The sequence below is a fragment of the Sminthopsis crassicaudata genome, chromosome 1 (genome assembly GCF_048593235.1).
Source record: "Sminthopsis crassicaudata isolate SCR6 chromosome 1, ASM4859323v1, whole genome shotgun sequence".
Lineage (NCBI taxonomy): Eukaryota > Metazoa > Chordata > Mammalia > Dasyuromorphia > Dasyuridae > Sminthopsis > Sminthopsis crassicaudata.
The window spans coordinates 229,657,862-229,675,302 of record NC_133617.1 but is presented as its reverse complement, the minus strand read 5'-3'; the positions used below and the strand labels follow the sequence as shown (position 1 = coordinate 229,675,302).

The following is a 17,441-nucleotide window of genomic DNA, read 5'->3' as shown; positions in this document are numbered from 1 at the left end:
TGTTTGTTTTGTTGGAGTGGGGGGAAGGGTGATGACTAGTTTTTGGGTTTTACTTTTGTAATCATGGCTTTTAAGGAGTCTGTTGACTCAGATTATTTTTCCTACTTTCTTTTTAAGTATTCATGTAGTCCTTGTGGTAAATCCATTTGATTCTTTACTTATCTTTGTTTTTGTATTGCTCCCTTGATTTAGAACAGTCCTTTGCCTATAGTAATCACTTAATAAATACTTGTTGATTTATTCTTCCTTTCTGTCGTGACATATTCCTATTTTCAGATATTTTTGGAACTATTATAACTCTTTATAATGGTGTGTGTCCTTTTGAGTTTGCTCATTTCTTCATTTTTGGAGGAGAAGGAGGTAATCCTCTGCTTCACTTGAGTTTTTTAATTGACTTTTCTCTATGAGTTTAATCCCTCAAATTCTTAGAAGCTCATATCACTGCTTTTCAGGTCTTCTCTAGTATCTCAGAATAAAGTCTCAGTATCCCAGGACTTCAGAACCTTTGGACCAGTGCTATGCTGCTTTGAGCATTGTTATACTCTGCCTGGCTGCTGCTTCTCCTGAGCTATTTCAAGGGCCCCCAATGAGTTTCTTTCTTTCTTTCTTTTTTTTCCCCTAAGGCTGGGGTTAAGTGACATGTCCAGGGTCACACAGCTAGGAAGTGTTGTGTCTGAGACCAGATTTGAACTCGGGTCCTCCTGAATTCAGGGCTGATGCTTTATCCACTGCGCTACCTAGATTCCCCCCCCCCCCCCAATGAGTTTCTAACCACCCTGGGACTTTCTTGGGGAAGATTTTCTGTCCCCATATTACTAAATCTTTCACTTTAAAAGTGTGTCTGACGAGTCTCTGGTTAGAACATCTTTGGCTTTTTCACCTGAGGATAAGCTCTGACTTGACTAGCAGCACCCTTTTTTCCTATTGCCCATATTCTTCTGGCTGATTTTTAGTATATTTTGGGGGCAGAGGGAGTCATAGTAGTTTGTCATTTCATTTCTTAATCTGTGATCCCTTCTCTTTCCCCTCCTCCCCCCTGCATTAGTTACAGGGGATCTGCCTTCATTCAGACAACTATTTTAGTCCAAATTCTGCTTTAAATGTTAATGTTTGAGGTGCTAGAAGAATATCCAGAGATGAATTATCTTGGGAGGGACAGTTTAGAATTCACATCTAGACCCCAGAAAAGTCAAGGTTGGAAAGAATGATTTGTGAATTTTATCTATATAGAATTGATAATAAAGCTCTGAAAGTGAATTTAATTAGCAGAGTTGATATGAAAAAAAAGAATATTTAAGGACAAAGATATGAAGTGTAAAAAAAATATGTAGTAAAGGAGGGAGAATATGGATATTTGTCTTTGTATTCCATAGTGTCTCAGAATATAGAAGATGCTTAAAAATTATTCAAATTAATTTAGTATAAGGTTTGGGAACATCTGCCTCCTGTCCCCCAACATATGTACTCAGCTTGCTTCCTCAGGCTTTTTGAGAAGTTTTTGACTCTTAATTTAGTATATAGCCTTATGTTGGGATCTAGTGTCTTTAAAAAAGTATCTATGAACAAGTTGCACATGTCGCCCATTCTTCATTATTTTTTTTCTATAACTTCAGAAAATGAGAGGGCAAATAAGACAAGCATTTTTCTAATATAGATATTTGTAATTCTCAGTACTGCTGCTTAGTTTGGGAGACTACTTTAACCCTTTCTAAGGATTCAAATTTTTCAGAGCTAAATTATGTGTAAAATTAGAGAATTAACTATGTGGCCAAAATTATACACACTAGCTTTTCACTGTATTTTTCAAAGTAATAATGAGAGAAACTTAACTTTAATATGTTGTTTTTCAACCAGGCCTCTTCCTCATTTACGAAATGGAAAAAATTATTTCAAACCTATTGGTAATCCAGTATTTGCCAGAGATTTGTTAACATTTCCAGATAATTCAGATCATTGTCAAACAGGTAAAGGATATTATTTAAATAGGGGTTAAGGCAGAAATTATCTATTTGATAAATGTACCAAGTAATGGAATCAGATCATAATTAGCCAATTCATACTAATTTTATTTTCAGCAAGTTAACTATCTATGGAAGGCTATTATTGTTTCTAATTCTACTTGTCATTCTTAGTCTAAGAGAAAAGTATTTAATGTAATTGTAAAAATTAGCATGTTCTTTCAAAATATTTTTCATTTGTGTTTTTTTTTTTTTTAATACATTAAAGAGAAAAGTTCTCATTCGAAATCAGATTTTAATTTTTTTGTTATAGTATTTGGGATGCTATTAGGAGATACCATCATATTGGACAATTTGGATGCTGCCAACCATTATAGAAAAGAGGTATGTTTATTTTAATTTTTAATTTTCTCCTCGTGTTACATTTTAAAGAAATTTATTTTATAGCTCATATGCAGGAAAACAGATGCATTCCCCATCATATAAGATAATTATGGGATAATTGATTCTATTAGCAGTTTGAAAGAAAATAACACAAAAAAAAATAATTGGGAATGAAATGTCAATATACTTTGAATGTCTGGTTTGATATTATGCCTTTCCTACACTTATAAATATTGTAAACTAAATATCATTATCTTGTATATATTGGGAGAGACTTAAATTTTTATCATTTGACCTTGATTTCAAGTATCAAAGGAAACTAACCAGGGTTACCTTGTTTTCCTGAAATTAAAGCTAACTTTTCTAATGATTTTGAATTGCCCTAAATTATTTTATATGATGGAAGTGGTTTGATTAACCCATTATGTATGAATATGTATAACATGTCCAAACATAAATTTGTCACATGTGGGTTATAACATGTACAATTGAGTTTCTCTTATCATTATATCAGTTCTCTTAGGGGAGTCTTTGAAAGGGTTCATTCATTTCATATCTGAAAGATATAAATTATATCTATAGATCCACTGTATTTTAAACTAAATTTAAAAATAAATAACTCATTGTCTTTCCCCAAACTTTCTTTTCTTCCTAATTTCCTCATTTAGAAGGATAATACCATCCTCCCAGTAACACTAGACTTAACAGTGAAGAGGTCAACCTTGAATTCTCACTCTAAGCCACCTTACTCAATGAGTTTCAAATCCTATCATTTCTACCTTTGTACCTTCTTTCCTCCTCAGGTGGTGTCAGCATGCTAACAAAGACCTTTATCACCTTCTACTTACACATTCGTAATAGCCTTTACTTCATATCTCTGTCTTCTCCAGTCCATCTTCTTCTCACCAGTCAAATTGATCTTCCTAAGCATGGGTCTGCCTATGTTGCTTAGTCAATTCCAATGGCTTCTTAGTATCCTTTCCTATCTATCTTATCTTCTCCATATCTTGCTTCCTTTCACATACTTGGATTCCTAGACACTGTCCTCCTTGCTATTTCTTTTACAAGAAACTCCATATCCTACTTTTTTACTTTTTACATCATAATTAAAATTATTTTCCTTCCTCATATCTGTCTCTTAGCTTTCCTGGTATCTTTCACATACAAGACCCTTTCCATGTCTCCCTTTTGTTAGCTCTTTCCTTCTAAGATTATCTCCAAACCTATATATATATATATATATATATATATATATATATATATATATATATATATATGTTTTCATGCTGTCTGTCTTACTAAATTGAGAGCAAATTTTTGCCTTCATTTGCATTTTCAGCATTTGGAATGTAGTAGGTATTGAATGGATAAATGCATGTGGATTTGACTTTGTTTTTACATTTTATGAGTTTTCTTTCAAAGTGTGTGTATGAAATTACAAAAATCTGGCATCTCCTTGAAAGGGAAAAAACTTCTCCCACAAAATTTGGATATTAATTATTTACCTTTCAAAGATTTTCTTAGTATGGGCATATAGGTTCAGATAAACTAGCAAATTATTGCTGCTGAACTTGCCTCTTCTGTGTAGCTCACTCTTTTCACTGTCCTCAATAACTCAATTTATTGCCTTTTTCTCAGTCATTAGTCTTTCTTTGTAGTCTTTTGCCTATCTCCTTAATTTTTTTCTCCCAATTTCTATGTTGCTTTTTAGAACCAGATTTCCTTTCTATTTCTTTGACTAGTCCTTCACTAGCTTTTTCCCTTTCCCTCCCCTCCATGTTTTTTTTTTTTTTTCTTTAACAATATCTTCTGCTTCCAGAACACCTCCACTCTTAATTTTGTGCATGTGACTCTTAAGTTTATATATCTTTAACTGCTCCATTTTTGTTGACCCCTGATTTGACATTTGTAGCTGCCTTCTAGATGTTCCCACTTGGCTTATGTTACCTATAATTCTTAACCACATTTCATATCCTTGCCCAAATGAAGGTTTCTCTTTTAAAATTCTGAATTTTTTTAAAGGTTTAAAGTAGTGCTTCTTTGCCTCTTCTTCCATATCCTGTAACTTGCCAAGTCCTATCTACTCTTCTTTCATAATGAATTCCAAGCATATTATTTTCTATACTCATTCCCACTGTCTTAGTTTAGATTCATACATTTACTTGTACTACTTTTTAGTTGATTTTTTATATGACTACTGAAATAACTATTTTTATCATTTATGCTATTTACCCTTCCAAAGAAATGGCAGATGAGTCCCTATCTAGGATATTTTAAAAAAATCATTAAGAATGGTACTTCCATACCAGAAAAGAGCAAATTATGTCCCACTTTTTAGCAAAGGAAAGAGAACAGAATCAAAAACTAGAGGCTTGTGAAGTTGAGATCTGTTTCTGGGAAGTCAAGATTAGTGAGCTTCTAGCAGTGATGCAAAGATTCAACATACTTTTATCAAGTATTTCTCATATTAGCCTAATATTAATTCCTTTCTGAATGGGGTTACTAAATCTATAGAACAAGGAATTCGTTAGTTATAATTACCTAAGTTTTAGCAAAGTATTAAACTTTCATACTGTCCTTTTGGAAAGATATTAGATAGTTAGATAAATTTGATGATGATTAGAATGAATTAACATGAGTGTCATTAATGGTTCAATGACACCCTGGCAAGAGGTCAAGAAATCTATAACTTTTGTGTCTTCTCTCTTCTTCTGTTTTTTTTTTTTTTTTTTTTTTTTTTAATGTTTTAAGGTTTGCAAGCATTTTATAATGATTACTTCATTTGATTCTCACAAAAGCCCTAGGACCTACTTAGATGCTATTATTATTTCTACATCAAAAATGAGGAAATTTAACAAGGGTTAAATGACTTTTTTCGGAGTCATACAATAATGGTCTAAAGTCACATTTAAACTCTGGTCTTCCTCACTCTAGGCCCATTGCTTTATCCATTCTCCTACTTTAGAGAGGTTCTGTATCTTACTTTTATGTGTATCACCTCAACACACAAATAGAGGAATTTAATAAATACTTTTTTCTTTCTCTTTATAATTTACTGATAGTATTGTTTACTTATAATAGGTTGTTAAAATCACCCATTGTCCTACTTTGCTAACAAGAGAAGGTGATCGAATTCGAAGTAATGGAAAATTTGGAGGCCTACAAAATAAAGCTCCTCCAATGGACAAACTTCGAGGGATGGTATTTGGTGCCCCATTGCCGAAACTCTGTCAGACCTTGGGTACACAAATAGGCAAGTCTGTTAGCTATTTTAATTATCTGTTTAAGTATACAGTGAGCCTAAATGTTGAATTTGGTGTAAGAAGATTCTAACTCTAACAAAACAAGTGAGGTACTTTTACTTCACTTTTAGCTAACCGTGCGTTATATCAGATATCAGCATCCTCTGTTTTCAGTTTTGAGTACTAGCAGGCATCTTTTTCTTCCATCCTTGCTACACCCTTATAGTTTATTGAAATGTTGTCTCTAGTATATCTCTTGCTTTTTTGTTTATCACACTCTCTTTGCCAAATAATAAAATAAACATATTTACTCCATAGTCACTTATTGAATTATCCAGAATATAGCTAGGAACAAGAAGGAAAGGAAAAAAACAAATCAAATTGCTGACAATCATGCCTCGAATTTTATCCCTTCTAATTTCTACCTTTTCTTCCAAGAAGCCCAACTTTTTTGCAAGAAGGGATGTTAGGATTACTAGGTGAGAACTCAGGTTGTCTGGACAGTGACAAGGTGAGAATTCAGGTTGTCTGGACAATTACAAGGTTGACTTGATAGAAGGAGCAAGCTCATTGGCTGAAGTGGTTCCTCCCAGAGAATGGGCGTGAGATAATGCAAGGGCTTCTGGGAAGAACCACTTCAACCAATGAGCTTGCTCCTTCTATCAAGTCAACCTGAGTTCTCACCTTGTAATTGTCCAGACAACCTGAATTCTCACCTTGTCACTGTCCAGACAAGCTGAGTTCTCACCTAGTAATCCTAACAAAGGAAGGCCTTTCCCATCTCTCTCTGTTCTCCTGCACTTCTAAGGTTTTCCTTTCATATTGCATCTCTCATGTGTGTGTCCATCCATAAGTGTTTCATTAAGCATTTCTTTTGGGATAGGCACTGTACTAAGTGATGAGCATTCAAAATGAGGCAAAAGACCACTCCTGCCCTAAATGAGCTCACAATGTAATAGGGGAAACAAGAAGCAAACAATTATGCGTAACAAGCTAGGCACAGGATGAATAAGATAAAATTAAAGTACTAAAATTGAAAGATTGTTAAAGGCCTTGTTAAAGACGATGGGATTTTCATTGAGAAGTAAGGAAAACATTCGAGGCATGAGGTACAGCTCAAGAGAATCCCCAGAGCTGAGAAATGGAATATCTTATTCACAAAATAGTTAGGAAGTCACTGTTACTTTATTGAAGAGAACATGTTTGGGAGATAGGTTGAAGAAGGCTAGAAATGTAGAAGAGAGCTAGTTAATAAAAAGGCTTTGAACTTCAAGCTGAGAATTTTGTATTTGTTTTGAGACAAATGGAACCACTGAAGTTTGAATAGGGTTTTTAACAGGTGGAACTGTGTTTTAGAAAAATCACTTTAGTGACCGAATGGCAGATGAATTTATTTATTTATTTATAGTTTTTATTTACTAGATGTATGGGTAATTTTACAGCATTGACAATTGCCAAACCTTTTGTTCCAATTTTTCCCTTCCTTCCTCCCTACCACTACCCCCCCAGATGGCAGGTTGACCAATACATGTTAAATATGTTAAAGTATAAATTAAGTACAGTGTATGTATACATGTCCAAACAGTTGTTTTGCTGTACAAAAAGAATAGGACTTTGAAATAGTGTACATTTAGCCTGTGAAGGAAATAAAAAATGCAGACGGACAAATTTAGAGGGATTAGGAATTCTATGTAGTGATTCATAGTCATCTCCCAGAGTTCTTTTGCTGGGTGTAGCTGGTTCAGTTCATTACTGCCCTATTGGAACTGGTTTGAATCATCTCATTGTTGAAGATGGCCACGTCCATCAGAATTGATCCTCGTATAGTGTTGTTGTTGAAGTATACAACAATCTCCTGGTCCTGCTCATTTCACTCAGCATCAGTTCATGTAAGTCTCTCCAGAACTTTCTGAAATCATTCTGTTGGTCATTTCTTACAGAACAATAATATTCCATAACATTCATATACCACAATTTATTCAGCCATTCTCCAATTGATGGGCATCCTCATAGTTTCCAGTTTCTAGCCACTACAAAGAAGGCTGTCACAAACATTCTTGCACATACAGGAACCTTTCCCTTCTTTAAAATCTCTTTGCGATATAAGCCCAGTAGTAACACTGCTGGATCCAAAGGGTATGCACGTTTGATAATTTTTTGAGCATAGTTCCAAATCATTCTCCAGAATGGCTGGATGTATTCACAGTTCCACCAACACTGTATCAGTGTCCCTGTTTTTCCACATCCCTTCCAACATTGGCAGATGAATTTAAGTGGGGAAAGACTTTAGGTAGGCCAACCCACCACCAAACTCTTGCAGTAATCCAAACATGTAGTATTGAGGACCTGCACCAAAGTGGTGGTAGTGTTAGAGAAGATGCTGCAAGGACAAAATAATAATTAGATATTTATATATATACCTTTGTCCATCTTTCTGTCTATCTCTTCTATGTACATAGTTGTTTGCATGTTGTTTCCACCACTAGAATATGAGTTTGTTGAGGGGTGGGACTATTATTGCCTTCTTTTGTATCCCCAGTGCTAAGCACAGGGTCTCCTACATCATAAACAATAAACATTTGTAGATTTCACTTGATAAATTCCATACATTAATTGTTCACACATTTATTCAAGAGCTTGTAAGGAAGGATTAAAAGGATCAAAGAAAACAGAAAACCTCTTTTGTAAGCATTTACTCAGGCTCTTTACATCTGTTTTATACATAGTTACAAATTTGGTGATTTGGTTTCTCTTTCAGTAACAGATTACAAGCATCGAGTCAAAGGGGACAGGGAGGTCTACAAAAATGGTCATACTGACAGAAGCAAAAATTGAAAGTTGACAGTTTCGCAATGAGGCAAGACAAAAAGCCCACAAAAAGAAATCCATTAAGTTGAAAATATATGACAAACCAGGGCCATTGGGAATGTGAGAAATTAGCTTCACTCGACTGAACATGTGTGCAATTAGGTTAAATCCTGACTCAGACACTTTTTGTGTGTGACCTTGGGCAAATGACTTAACTTCTTTACCTCTGATTCTTCTACTTAAAAATTATGAGGTTGTACTCTTCCAGTTCTAAATCTATGATTCTGTGTTCATATCAATGATAGTTGTTTGCCAATCAAATAAATATTTATTAGAAAATATCCTATCATAAATGTTTGAAGATTCTTTTTTATTTAACTTCATGCTTAATGTAATGAGTTATCTGGAATAGTTAGTTCTATTCTACATGTAGTCCTTTGTTGGAACCTAAAGGACCTTCATGAAATTAGCTTGACCTGTAATACAAAGAAATAGAACTTTTACATAGTGCTTTAAATTCACATGGAAAAACAATTTGATTTTCTGAAGGCACCCTAGAGTAAAAGGGAAATGATGATAAGAGATAGTGCAAGGATCTGAAAGATGAAGGATAACTGGAGCCTGTTCATATTCACTGGTCAAACAGAGGTAAATTTGTTGGGACCCTGGATCTCTTAGAATCAACCAGAGTCAGGATAAATTAAAAATCTTTATTCTTGGTCTTTTGGGGTCCCTGTCAGGGGATTAGATCTAGCAATCTCCACAACTCCTTCCTTTGTCTCCACCGCCAGGAGAATCAATTGATCTCCTCCTTCTACTCCACACACTCATGTCACTTCCCCTTCTTTGTCCACACCCACCGATCCAGCCAGCACAGAATAGTTGGGGAGGGTCATTCTTCAAACATGTTAATAGAGAATTGTCCAATTGGCAATTAGTCTCACGTGTTCCATTATCCAAGTGCATTTGCTCAGTCCTAGCCCTTTATATAAATCAAAATATAGAAAAGGAGATCCTTCCATGCTATTCAGGAAAGAGGAAATCTATGCTATTCATTCAGGAACTGTTTCCAAGACTTTATTTACTCTTCCCATTGTCCTGTCATGTATCAGTGCAGATTAAGAATGACGAGAGAACCAGATGTCTTATAGGAGGGACAGTCTCATGTATTTATGATTAATTTTCATCACAGGGAGATTGCATATTCAAGCCACCCAAAACAACTTCTTTTGAACTTATAATATATGGAATTCCCTCCCCCCATTAGTAGTCTACAGGAGTGTTGTAATATAGCTAGTAATTCTTTTTATAAAAGATTTTCCCCAAAGAAAAAAAACTTAATAATTGTCCTTATTGAAGAGTGGAGAGTTTCATCTGTTTGTAAGAAAAAAATAATAGTACTTAGAAAAGTGAGATTGCAATTTTAAACAAATTTCTTTTGTTTTCTGGTAGATCTTCTTCAGCAATATCGTTCAGCTGTGTGCAAACTGAGTAGTGTGACTAAGGAACTTAATGTTCAAGAAGACTACCTTAGTACTCCAGATATGCTGAAGAAACAGCAGGAACTTAGTGAACAGGAGAAAAGTTTGGAACGAATAGAACAAAAACTTGGTATGTGTTTGTTTTCTGTTAATACTTATTCTGTAATGGAGATATCTGTTTATGTTTTAGTTATTTTAAGAGTACTATCAAAATATAGTGGGGGATTAATCTTGTCTCCAAGATGCCCAAACATGGTCTTTAAATCCCTTCACCATAACTTTAGAATTTTTTTCCCTGCTAGTAGGAGGAGAATGACATTAAAAATTATCTTCTTTAACACTTCTCCCTCCAAATTTCTATTAAGTAGGAATTGAGACTTATTTTTGTGAATTTTATAGCCAGTTTGGTTAAAATAATCTTTTATTTTCTATCTTTAAAGGTATGACTCCAACTGGGAAATGTGAATTAGTCCGTCAGGCAGCTAAACTCAATATGTCAGACAGCCCAATCCCTCCTAAAAGAATGAGACGGGAAACAACAAAAAAACTAAATAGGTAAGTGTTTATTTCCTTCAATTTAATTTGATTTAAATAGTGATGATTATTATATATATATATAGACTCATTACCCAGTAAGATGCAAAGAACTAATATTATCTTTATCTTAAGCAGAAAAGAAGGGCAGTGTTGATAAAATTGAAGAACTATAATTAAGCCTGTTGTTAGACCTATTTTGAAACAAACTTTTTGGCCACACAGCTCTCTCTTTTTTAACAGATGAAATAGGTTTTAAATGTTGTTTTTTTTTCCTCTTTACCTGTTATATAAAAATACTTTTAACAAAAACTTTCTGGGACACATCTATCATTCAGTGAGATACATCTAATCAGAAATTTCTAAATAGATGGTCTAACAGAAATTATAAAATGCTGTTAGATAATATATTCTTTCTTTCTTTCTTTTTCTTTTTTTTTTTTTTTTTTTTTTAAAGTTATAGGTCTGTTTTTAAAGAAAATCCTTGTCTTGGGGGAGGGGGACACATTTATATGGCCTGAAAATGAATCATATAGATGAAGGGGATATTATGGAAATAAAGAAAACTGACTATTCATATATGCAGTAGTTAATGTACTGCATTGGTAGAGAATACACATTAAACTTATTAATAAGAACATTTGTAGGCATTTTTCCAATTTTCATCAAACACCATCATATACCAGACATCATTTTAGATAAATCCTAGAAATACAAATAAAAATAATTAAATAATCCCCTCTGTCAAGAAGTATATATTCTTAGAATTCTTAAATATGCTTTTCTAAAATCATCCAGTAAAGAATCCTTTCTTTATCAAAATATGGTAATATGATCCTTTGAAGTCTGTTTTTTTGCATTGGTCCTAATCCTGACTTGAAAGCTCTCTCACTAATTCAGAATCCGTAGCTAATAGTATAAACCAGTACTTCCTAGCCTATAGGTCATAGATTCTTGGGTGGCAAAAATTACCTATTGTGTTATCTGTCATGATATTTTTTTCTTAGGTAACCTATACTGAAAATGTAATTACTTTTTTGTAAGATCTTATTAATATAGACAGTTCCAAAGAATAGATCTTTTAATAGACATGACATCAGAAAAAAATTAACATAGAATTTAAAATGAATGTCCTATGTTTAATGGAAAGGTGCATAGTGAGTAAGAGCAGGCTAGAACATAAAATGAATGCAGAACTTCAAAGAACAGGAATAAAAAATATCTTCCCAAAAAATGATGATAAGATAGGCTGATCATGTGATGAAAGCAGGAGAAGGAAATAGAATGCTTTTCTGATAGTGTTTTAAAGTAGCAGAAAGCCAGAAAGTCTTTCACCATGTTGGGTGGGCAACATATATGTACAGTAGTAGTACAGGATAGGCAGGTGTAGATGGGTTGCATCTGGATTGTTCAAGGGAACAATTTTTTTAAAAGTAATACTTAAAAGTTTAAAAGTTGTTATAATTAAAATTCTAATATACTAATTAAATTGCTGCTTATTTAGAAGTTATATTAGTATATGTCCTTGAAAGTAACAAAAGTGTTTCTTGAAACAAAAATATGTACTTTGAATTTGTCTACTAATTTAGATAAACTTCCTTCCCCGTTAAAATTTCCTATAGGGTTTTCTGTGTGTTGAATTGCCATGTAATAGGAGAGATTAATAGCTTGAAAGTCTGACCTGTGATCAAAAAATAGAATGTTTTAAAAGTTAATGAGCCAAGAAGTTCCTGAAAATTTTTTTAAAAGCATCAAAGCTAATATTTTCTTTCCCATACTTAGTTATTTGTGTAATTTGAGCCTGACTTTTAGTTTTGATCTTTAGCATGAACTTTGCATATTAATTAGATGTTTTTTTGTTTTTTTTTTAACTTACTGAAGAACAAACAAATTCTGCTTCTTGTCTTTAATCTTTAGTTCCCCTTTTGGTTTTAAAATTTACTTTTAAAGTCAACTTAAATTAACATGAAAAAACTATATATTGACACATATGTTGCTCATAAATATGGTTTGATCAAATTTTTAATTTGATTAATTTAATTTTAAATTGATTAAAAATTTTAATTTGAAAAGTTGATACTAGGTAAGATTTCATTTCTCATTAGATCCTTTTGCTTAAAGATCTTAAACATTAATGATATTTGAACATTTTTACTTTGATCTTAAACATTAATGATATTTGAACATTTTTACTTTGTACTTAAATTATCTTCTTCATCCCTTTTATTATTATATCTAATTTAATTGTCTACTTCAGGTAGTTTATAGGTTTCAGGCTGCAGCCAGAGTAGTATCTTCCAGTGATCTTAGAAGGCCTAGTTATTGAGTAATGCACTGAAACAAGAGGACTGTCGGTTTTTAGGTTCTTGCTTTAACTCTTAAGTAGCTGTGTTAGCTTAAGCAAGAACATTTGTTTCTAGGCCTCATTTTTTTCAACTGTGAAATGAAGGGAGCTAGACTGAACTAGATGAACTTACTAAAGTTCTTTTCAAACTCTAAAATAGGATTCTGTGACTTGGAAAATGTACTGTTAAAGACATGATTTCTCTGGGGAGGCACTTGTTATGCCATCATAATTCGTAAACTCTTAAACAATTCAGTACGTTTGTTTTTAAAATTGCTTTAGCAAAAAAGATAAATTACATGGTAACCAGCCTTCTAAAAAAGATATATTATTTAGATATATCTCTCTAAATAAATTATTTATTACATATATAGATTATTATTTAGATATATCTCTCTAAACTTGTGATCTTTGAACTGTCAGTCATTAGGCCCCTATATAGTTTGTTATTCTAGAACCTGTGCTCCTCTAGTACTGAATCAGTTTGGTTACTTCTTATCATCTGAGTCATCTGAGTAGAACTTTAGAGGAAGTAGTGAAATATAATATTATTATAGTGAACATTTAAGTGGCATTCTTAATTAAGCCCCCTATTTGTCTTCTGTATACTTTAGTAATTTTTACCACGTTGAAACCAACTTTTTAAATGTGATTATAGTTCTACAAAGATCTAGGAATAGGGTTCCGGTTCTGAATTCTGTAGGACTCTTATAACCCTTTAAAGTTTTAACACATTTTTTTTAGTTCTCTGCTAAGTTTCACACCCAGCTCCATGAATAACCTGAGTACTTCATTACATTACAGAAAATTTGAGTTCCACAATTGAAACTGAAACTCACTATTTAGGTTTATGTATTTTATTATCCTCCATTTGAAATACATAAAATGTATAGATACCCTTCTGAATGTTTACATATTTGCATGACACTTACTTTGTAAGAAATAATACTACAAAATTTAATACTCTTTTCACACTTCTGTATTATATTCAGGGAGTGAGAAAACCATGTCATTTCAATATTAAAAAAAAATTCAGTGGTTTCCTACTACTTCCAAAACAAAATACAAACTCCTCTCTATAACATTTAGAACCTTCCATATTCTGGCTCCAGCTTCTCTTTCCAAAGTGATTTTACATTATTATTTCTCAACCACACAATGTTCTAGTCAAGCCAGACTCCTTCTGATGTGCTCACCCTTCTGTTTCTAAGTGCCTTGATTCTTGAGCTGCCATGTATACAGCTTGTACTGATTTTTCTGTACACAATGTTGTTTCCCTCCCCAGTAGCATGTAAGCTCCTTGGGGGTAGGGTTTGTTTTAGTTTTCATCTTCATATAACTGCTCCTGCAGGTGCTACAGCAACAGCTACTGAAGATCCAAGAAGGAATATTCTTGATCCCAAAGTCTTTGGTATTATCAAATAACTCAACATCAGAAATTGATAAGATGTTATGAGAGGATATGACATTAAAGAAGAAACATTGACATCTGCCTTGCTGCTGCACCCTATGGACCATGGAATCTTTCCATCTGATTTGCAATTCAAATCTTTACTAGGTGTTGTCTCCATTAGAATGTGAACTCCTTGAGAATAGGGACTGTCTGTTCTGTATGTATTTCCAGTGCTTTGCACATAGTAAGCACTTAATAAATGCTTCATCACCAGAAACAAAGAAATGTATATATTTTTGCAATTTTAACATCTTGAGAATATTATTCTTGTTCATTTCTCTCTACTCCATCTATTCAAATTTTTCATCTTATGAAAATGAAGATGTGCATGTTAGTGTTAAGGAGCATATTTCTATCTTTCAACAATGTCTTCTCTATCAGAGGGGAAATTTTTTTTTTCTTGGCAGAATCTCCATATTCATTCCAGTATTCTGCATGTCTTACTTAGTGAACCAGAACTACATACCATTACAAAAAGTAAAAATAAATGATGGAATACTTCATCTAATATTGGCACTAAAAATAATAACAATAAAATAATATTGATACTAATTGCATTACTTGATAACATAAATAACTTTTTAGTTGGCTTTTTCAGTCAACAGACATTATGTATTAAGCACTTAGTACATGCCAGGCATTACATTAAAACATAAAGAAAGGCAAGAAATAGTTTCCTCTTTTCAGCTCATAGTCTAATGAGGAGACAATGTATAAATAATTATGAATAAACAAAATACAAGATAAATGGAGGAAGAATCCCAGGGAAGTTTAAAGGATTATTAGGAAAGGATTCCTGTAGAAGATAGGATTTTAGCAGAGACTTGAAAAAAATTTAGAAAGGAAATAAATACATTATTGTTTAGTCAGGGAACTTAATTCTTCAGTCTTTTTTCCTTAACAATTGAAAAATTAAGTCCCAGTTAATAAGCATTTGTTAAGCACCAGCTATGCTCTATAGGTCCTGGGGATTCAAAGATTAAAATATATTCTGTCTTTAAAAAACTTTATTTTCCTCCCAGAACTTGTTTCAGGTGGGGGAACATATGTACACATATAAGTAAACATAAATATGTTCGAAGTTAAATTTTACAAGGCAATTTTGAGTATAAAGAAGAAAAGCAGTAGCAACTAGGATGGATTAGGAAAGGCTTCATTCATATTTGAAATGAACCAACATTTGAATAAATTCTGAACATGTGTAAAACCTAAAGTATAGTCTAGACAAATATTCAGAAATGGAAAATGGAATGTCATATGTAAGAACTAGCAAGTGGATTAATTTGACAGGAATATCTGATTTATTAAGGGGAAATAATATATACTGTGTCATGAAAGGTAGATTGGAGTCAGATTGTAAAAGGTTTTAGAAGGGAACCTCAGGAGTTTGTATCTTTGAAGATTTTTGAAGAATGGAATGACATCGTCTGATCTGTTTTAAGATTATCAACTTGGTGTCTGTTTGAAAGATGGATTCTAAGTGGCAGAGGTTTCACAGTAGGGAGAAGTATTACAAGCGACCAGGCAAGAGGTAAAATCCTGAACAAGGTAGCATTTTGTTATTTGTAGGGAGAAGAGAGTAGATGTTATATGATGTGGATATAGAATCAACAAGACTTATCAACTGATTGGATATGTGATGGAGAGGATGTGAGAGAGAGGAAAGAATTAAAGATGACTCTTAAGATATCAAATGTGGAGAACTGGAAGGTTGCTGTTATTCTCTATACCAATACATAAATTAACAATTAACTCTGTACTAATGTTTACAAGCTTTTTTACCTTCATAAATGTGTATGATAAAATGATTACACTTGTCAACTATAGTTCTTATGAATATTGAGATAAAAGTCCACTGACTAAAAGGCTGGCTATGATGAATCCTTCTTTCCTCCCTTTCTCCTATCCTTCCTCCACCTCTTCTCCTATACATTGAGAAGGCAAGTAGTATAATACACTTTATACACATGAAGTCATGTAAAACATTTCCACATTTGTCATGATTGTGGCAGGGGTGGTAGTAGTGGTGCTAATAGAGAAGGAGTGGAATAAGAAAAACAGAGAAAATGAAAAAAAAAGGTTTCAGCTGTACTCAGTAGTTTTCAACATCAGTTCTCTCTGGAGGTGGATAACATTTTTTTTTTTTTTTTTGTCATGAGTCCTTTGGATTGCCATGGATAATTATATTGATCACAGAAGTTAAGTCTTTGAAGTTGTTTATCAAAATGTTGCTATTACTGTATATAGTGTTCTCCTAATTCTGTTCACTTCACTTTGTATTAGTTCATAAAATTCTTGTCAGTTTTTTCTGAAATCATGATCTCTTTCAACATTTTTTTACAGCACAATAGTATTCAATCACATTCATTTGCCATAGCTTGTTCAGCCACTTTCCAAGTTTATAGGCATTCCCAATAAGGGATTTCAGTAGAACTAAATCTGTAGTACATAAGACCTAATATTTTTTCTTCTCCACCTTGACCAGGCTCATAACCAAATCAGATGTGTGAAAGTTGACAGAGGGGCTGTTGGTCTCACTAAGAATGCACTCACTTCTGCAGCTTTGCCTCAGGAGACCAAGAGGGTGACTTACCAGACTGAATATTTCTGGGGACAATACAAGTACCAAGGACATGAGTTTCCATGTCTGTCCAGATGGGGCTGGAAGCATCCATTCAAAGGAGGGACTCTCGTTGGACAATATGGTCTTACTGGAAGTATCCCAGTCATCTTATTGTTCATTTGTGATAGATTGCAAATGTGTCAAAGGAGAATGTTAGGTCTACACTTTGGTAGTGATTATAAACCTGACACAAGGCAGTGTTTCATCCTGAAGAAAATATATGTTGAATTCCGGTATAATTAACCATGGATGTTGTGGAGAGATGTTTCAGGATAACAAACTTTAAAAAACTGGACTAGTTTGAATTTAATTAAAATGTTTCAGCTATTGTGAACTATAGGTATTGCTCCAGAGAATGAGGTGGTGTTATAAGCCATGAGAGGAAACTGTTAATGCAGACTTCAGGATAAGAATGTAAATCCACAGTTGTTTGGGAACTTGAATGTTAATGTTGCTTCAGAAAAACCATAAAAGTGACCACGGTGCACATGCAACATGGTAGTGTTTTAGATTCTAGCTGCCTTATCCTAATATGTGCAGTGTGTGCAGTTTTTTTTTTTTTAAATAAGGAGTTAATTGACTGTATAATTGTTTTATAAATTCTCAGCCTTAAT

General features: G+C 33.3%; 1 protein-coding gene across 8 annotated transcripts in view; it reads left to right on the top strand.

Moving 5' to 3' along the window:
* SMCHD1 (structural maintenance of chromosomes flexible hinge domain containing 1) overlaps positions 1-17,441 on the top strand; it is a 244,010-nt gene that overhangs the window by 145,077 nt on the left and 81,492 nt on the right. For 6 of the 8 annotated variants that reach the window (XM_074276007.1, XM_074275999.1, XM_074275986.1 and 3 more), the window contains exons 43-47: positions 1,855-1,964; positions 2,272-2,342; positions 5,424-5,595; positions 9,845-10,003; positions 10,314-10,428. In XM_074276007.1, the coding sequence (XP_074132108.1) occupies positions 1,855-1,964; positions 2,272-2,342; positions 5,424-5,595; positions 9,845-10,003; positions 10,314-10,428 (627 nt within the window). Of the gene's footprint in view, positions 1-1,854; positions 1,965-2,271; positions 2,343-5,423; positions 5,596-9,844; positions 10,004-10,313; positions 10,429-14,102; positions 14,253-16,689; positions 17,438-17,441 lie in introns of those variants that run through there. The other 2 variants (XM_074276016.1, XM_074276026.1) reach the window with 2 other exon arrangements.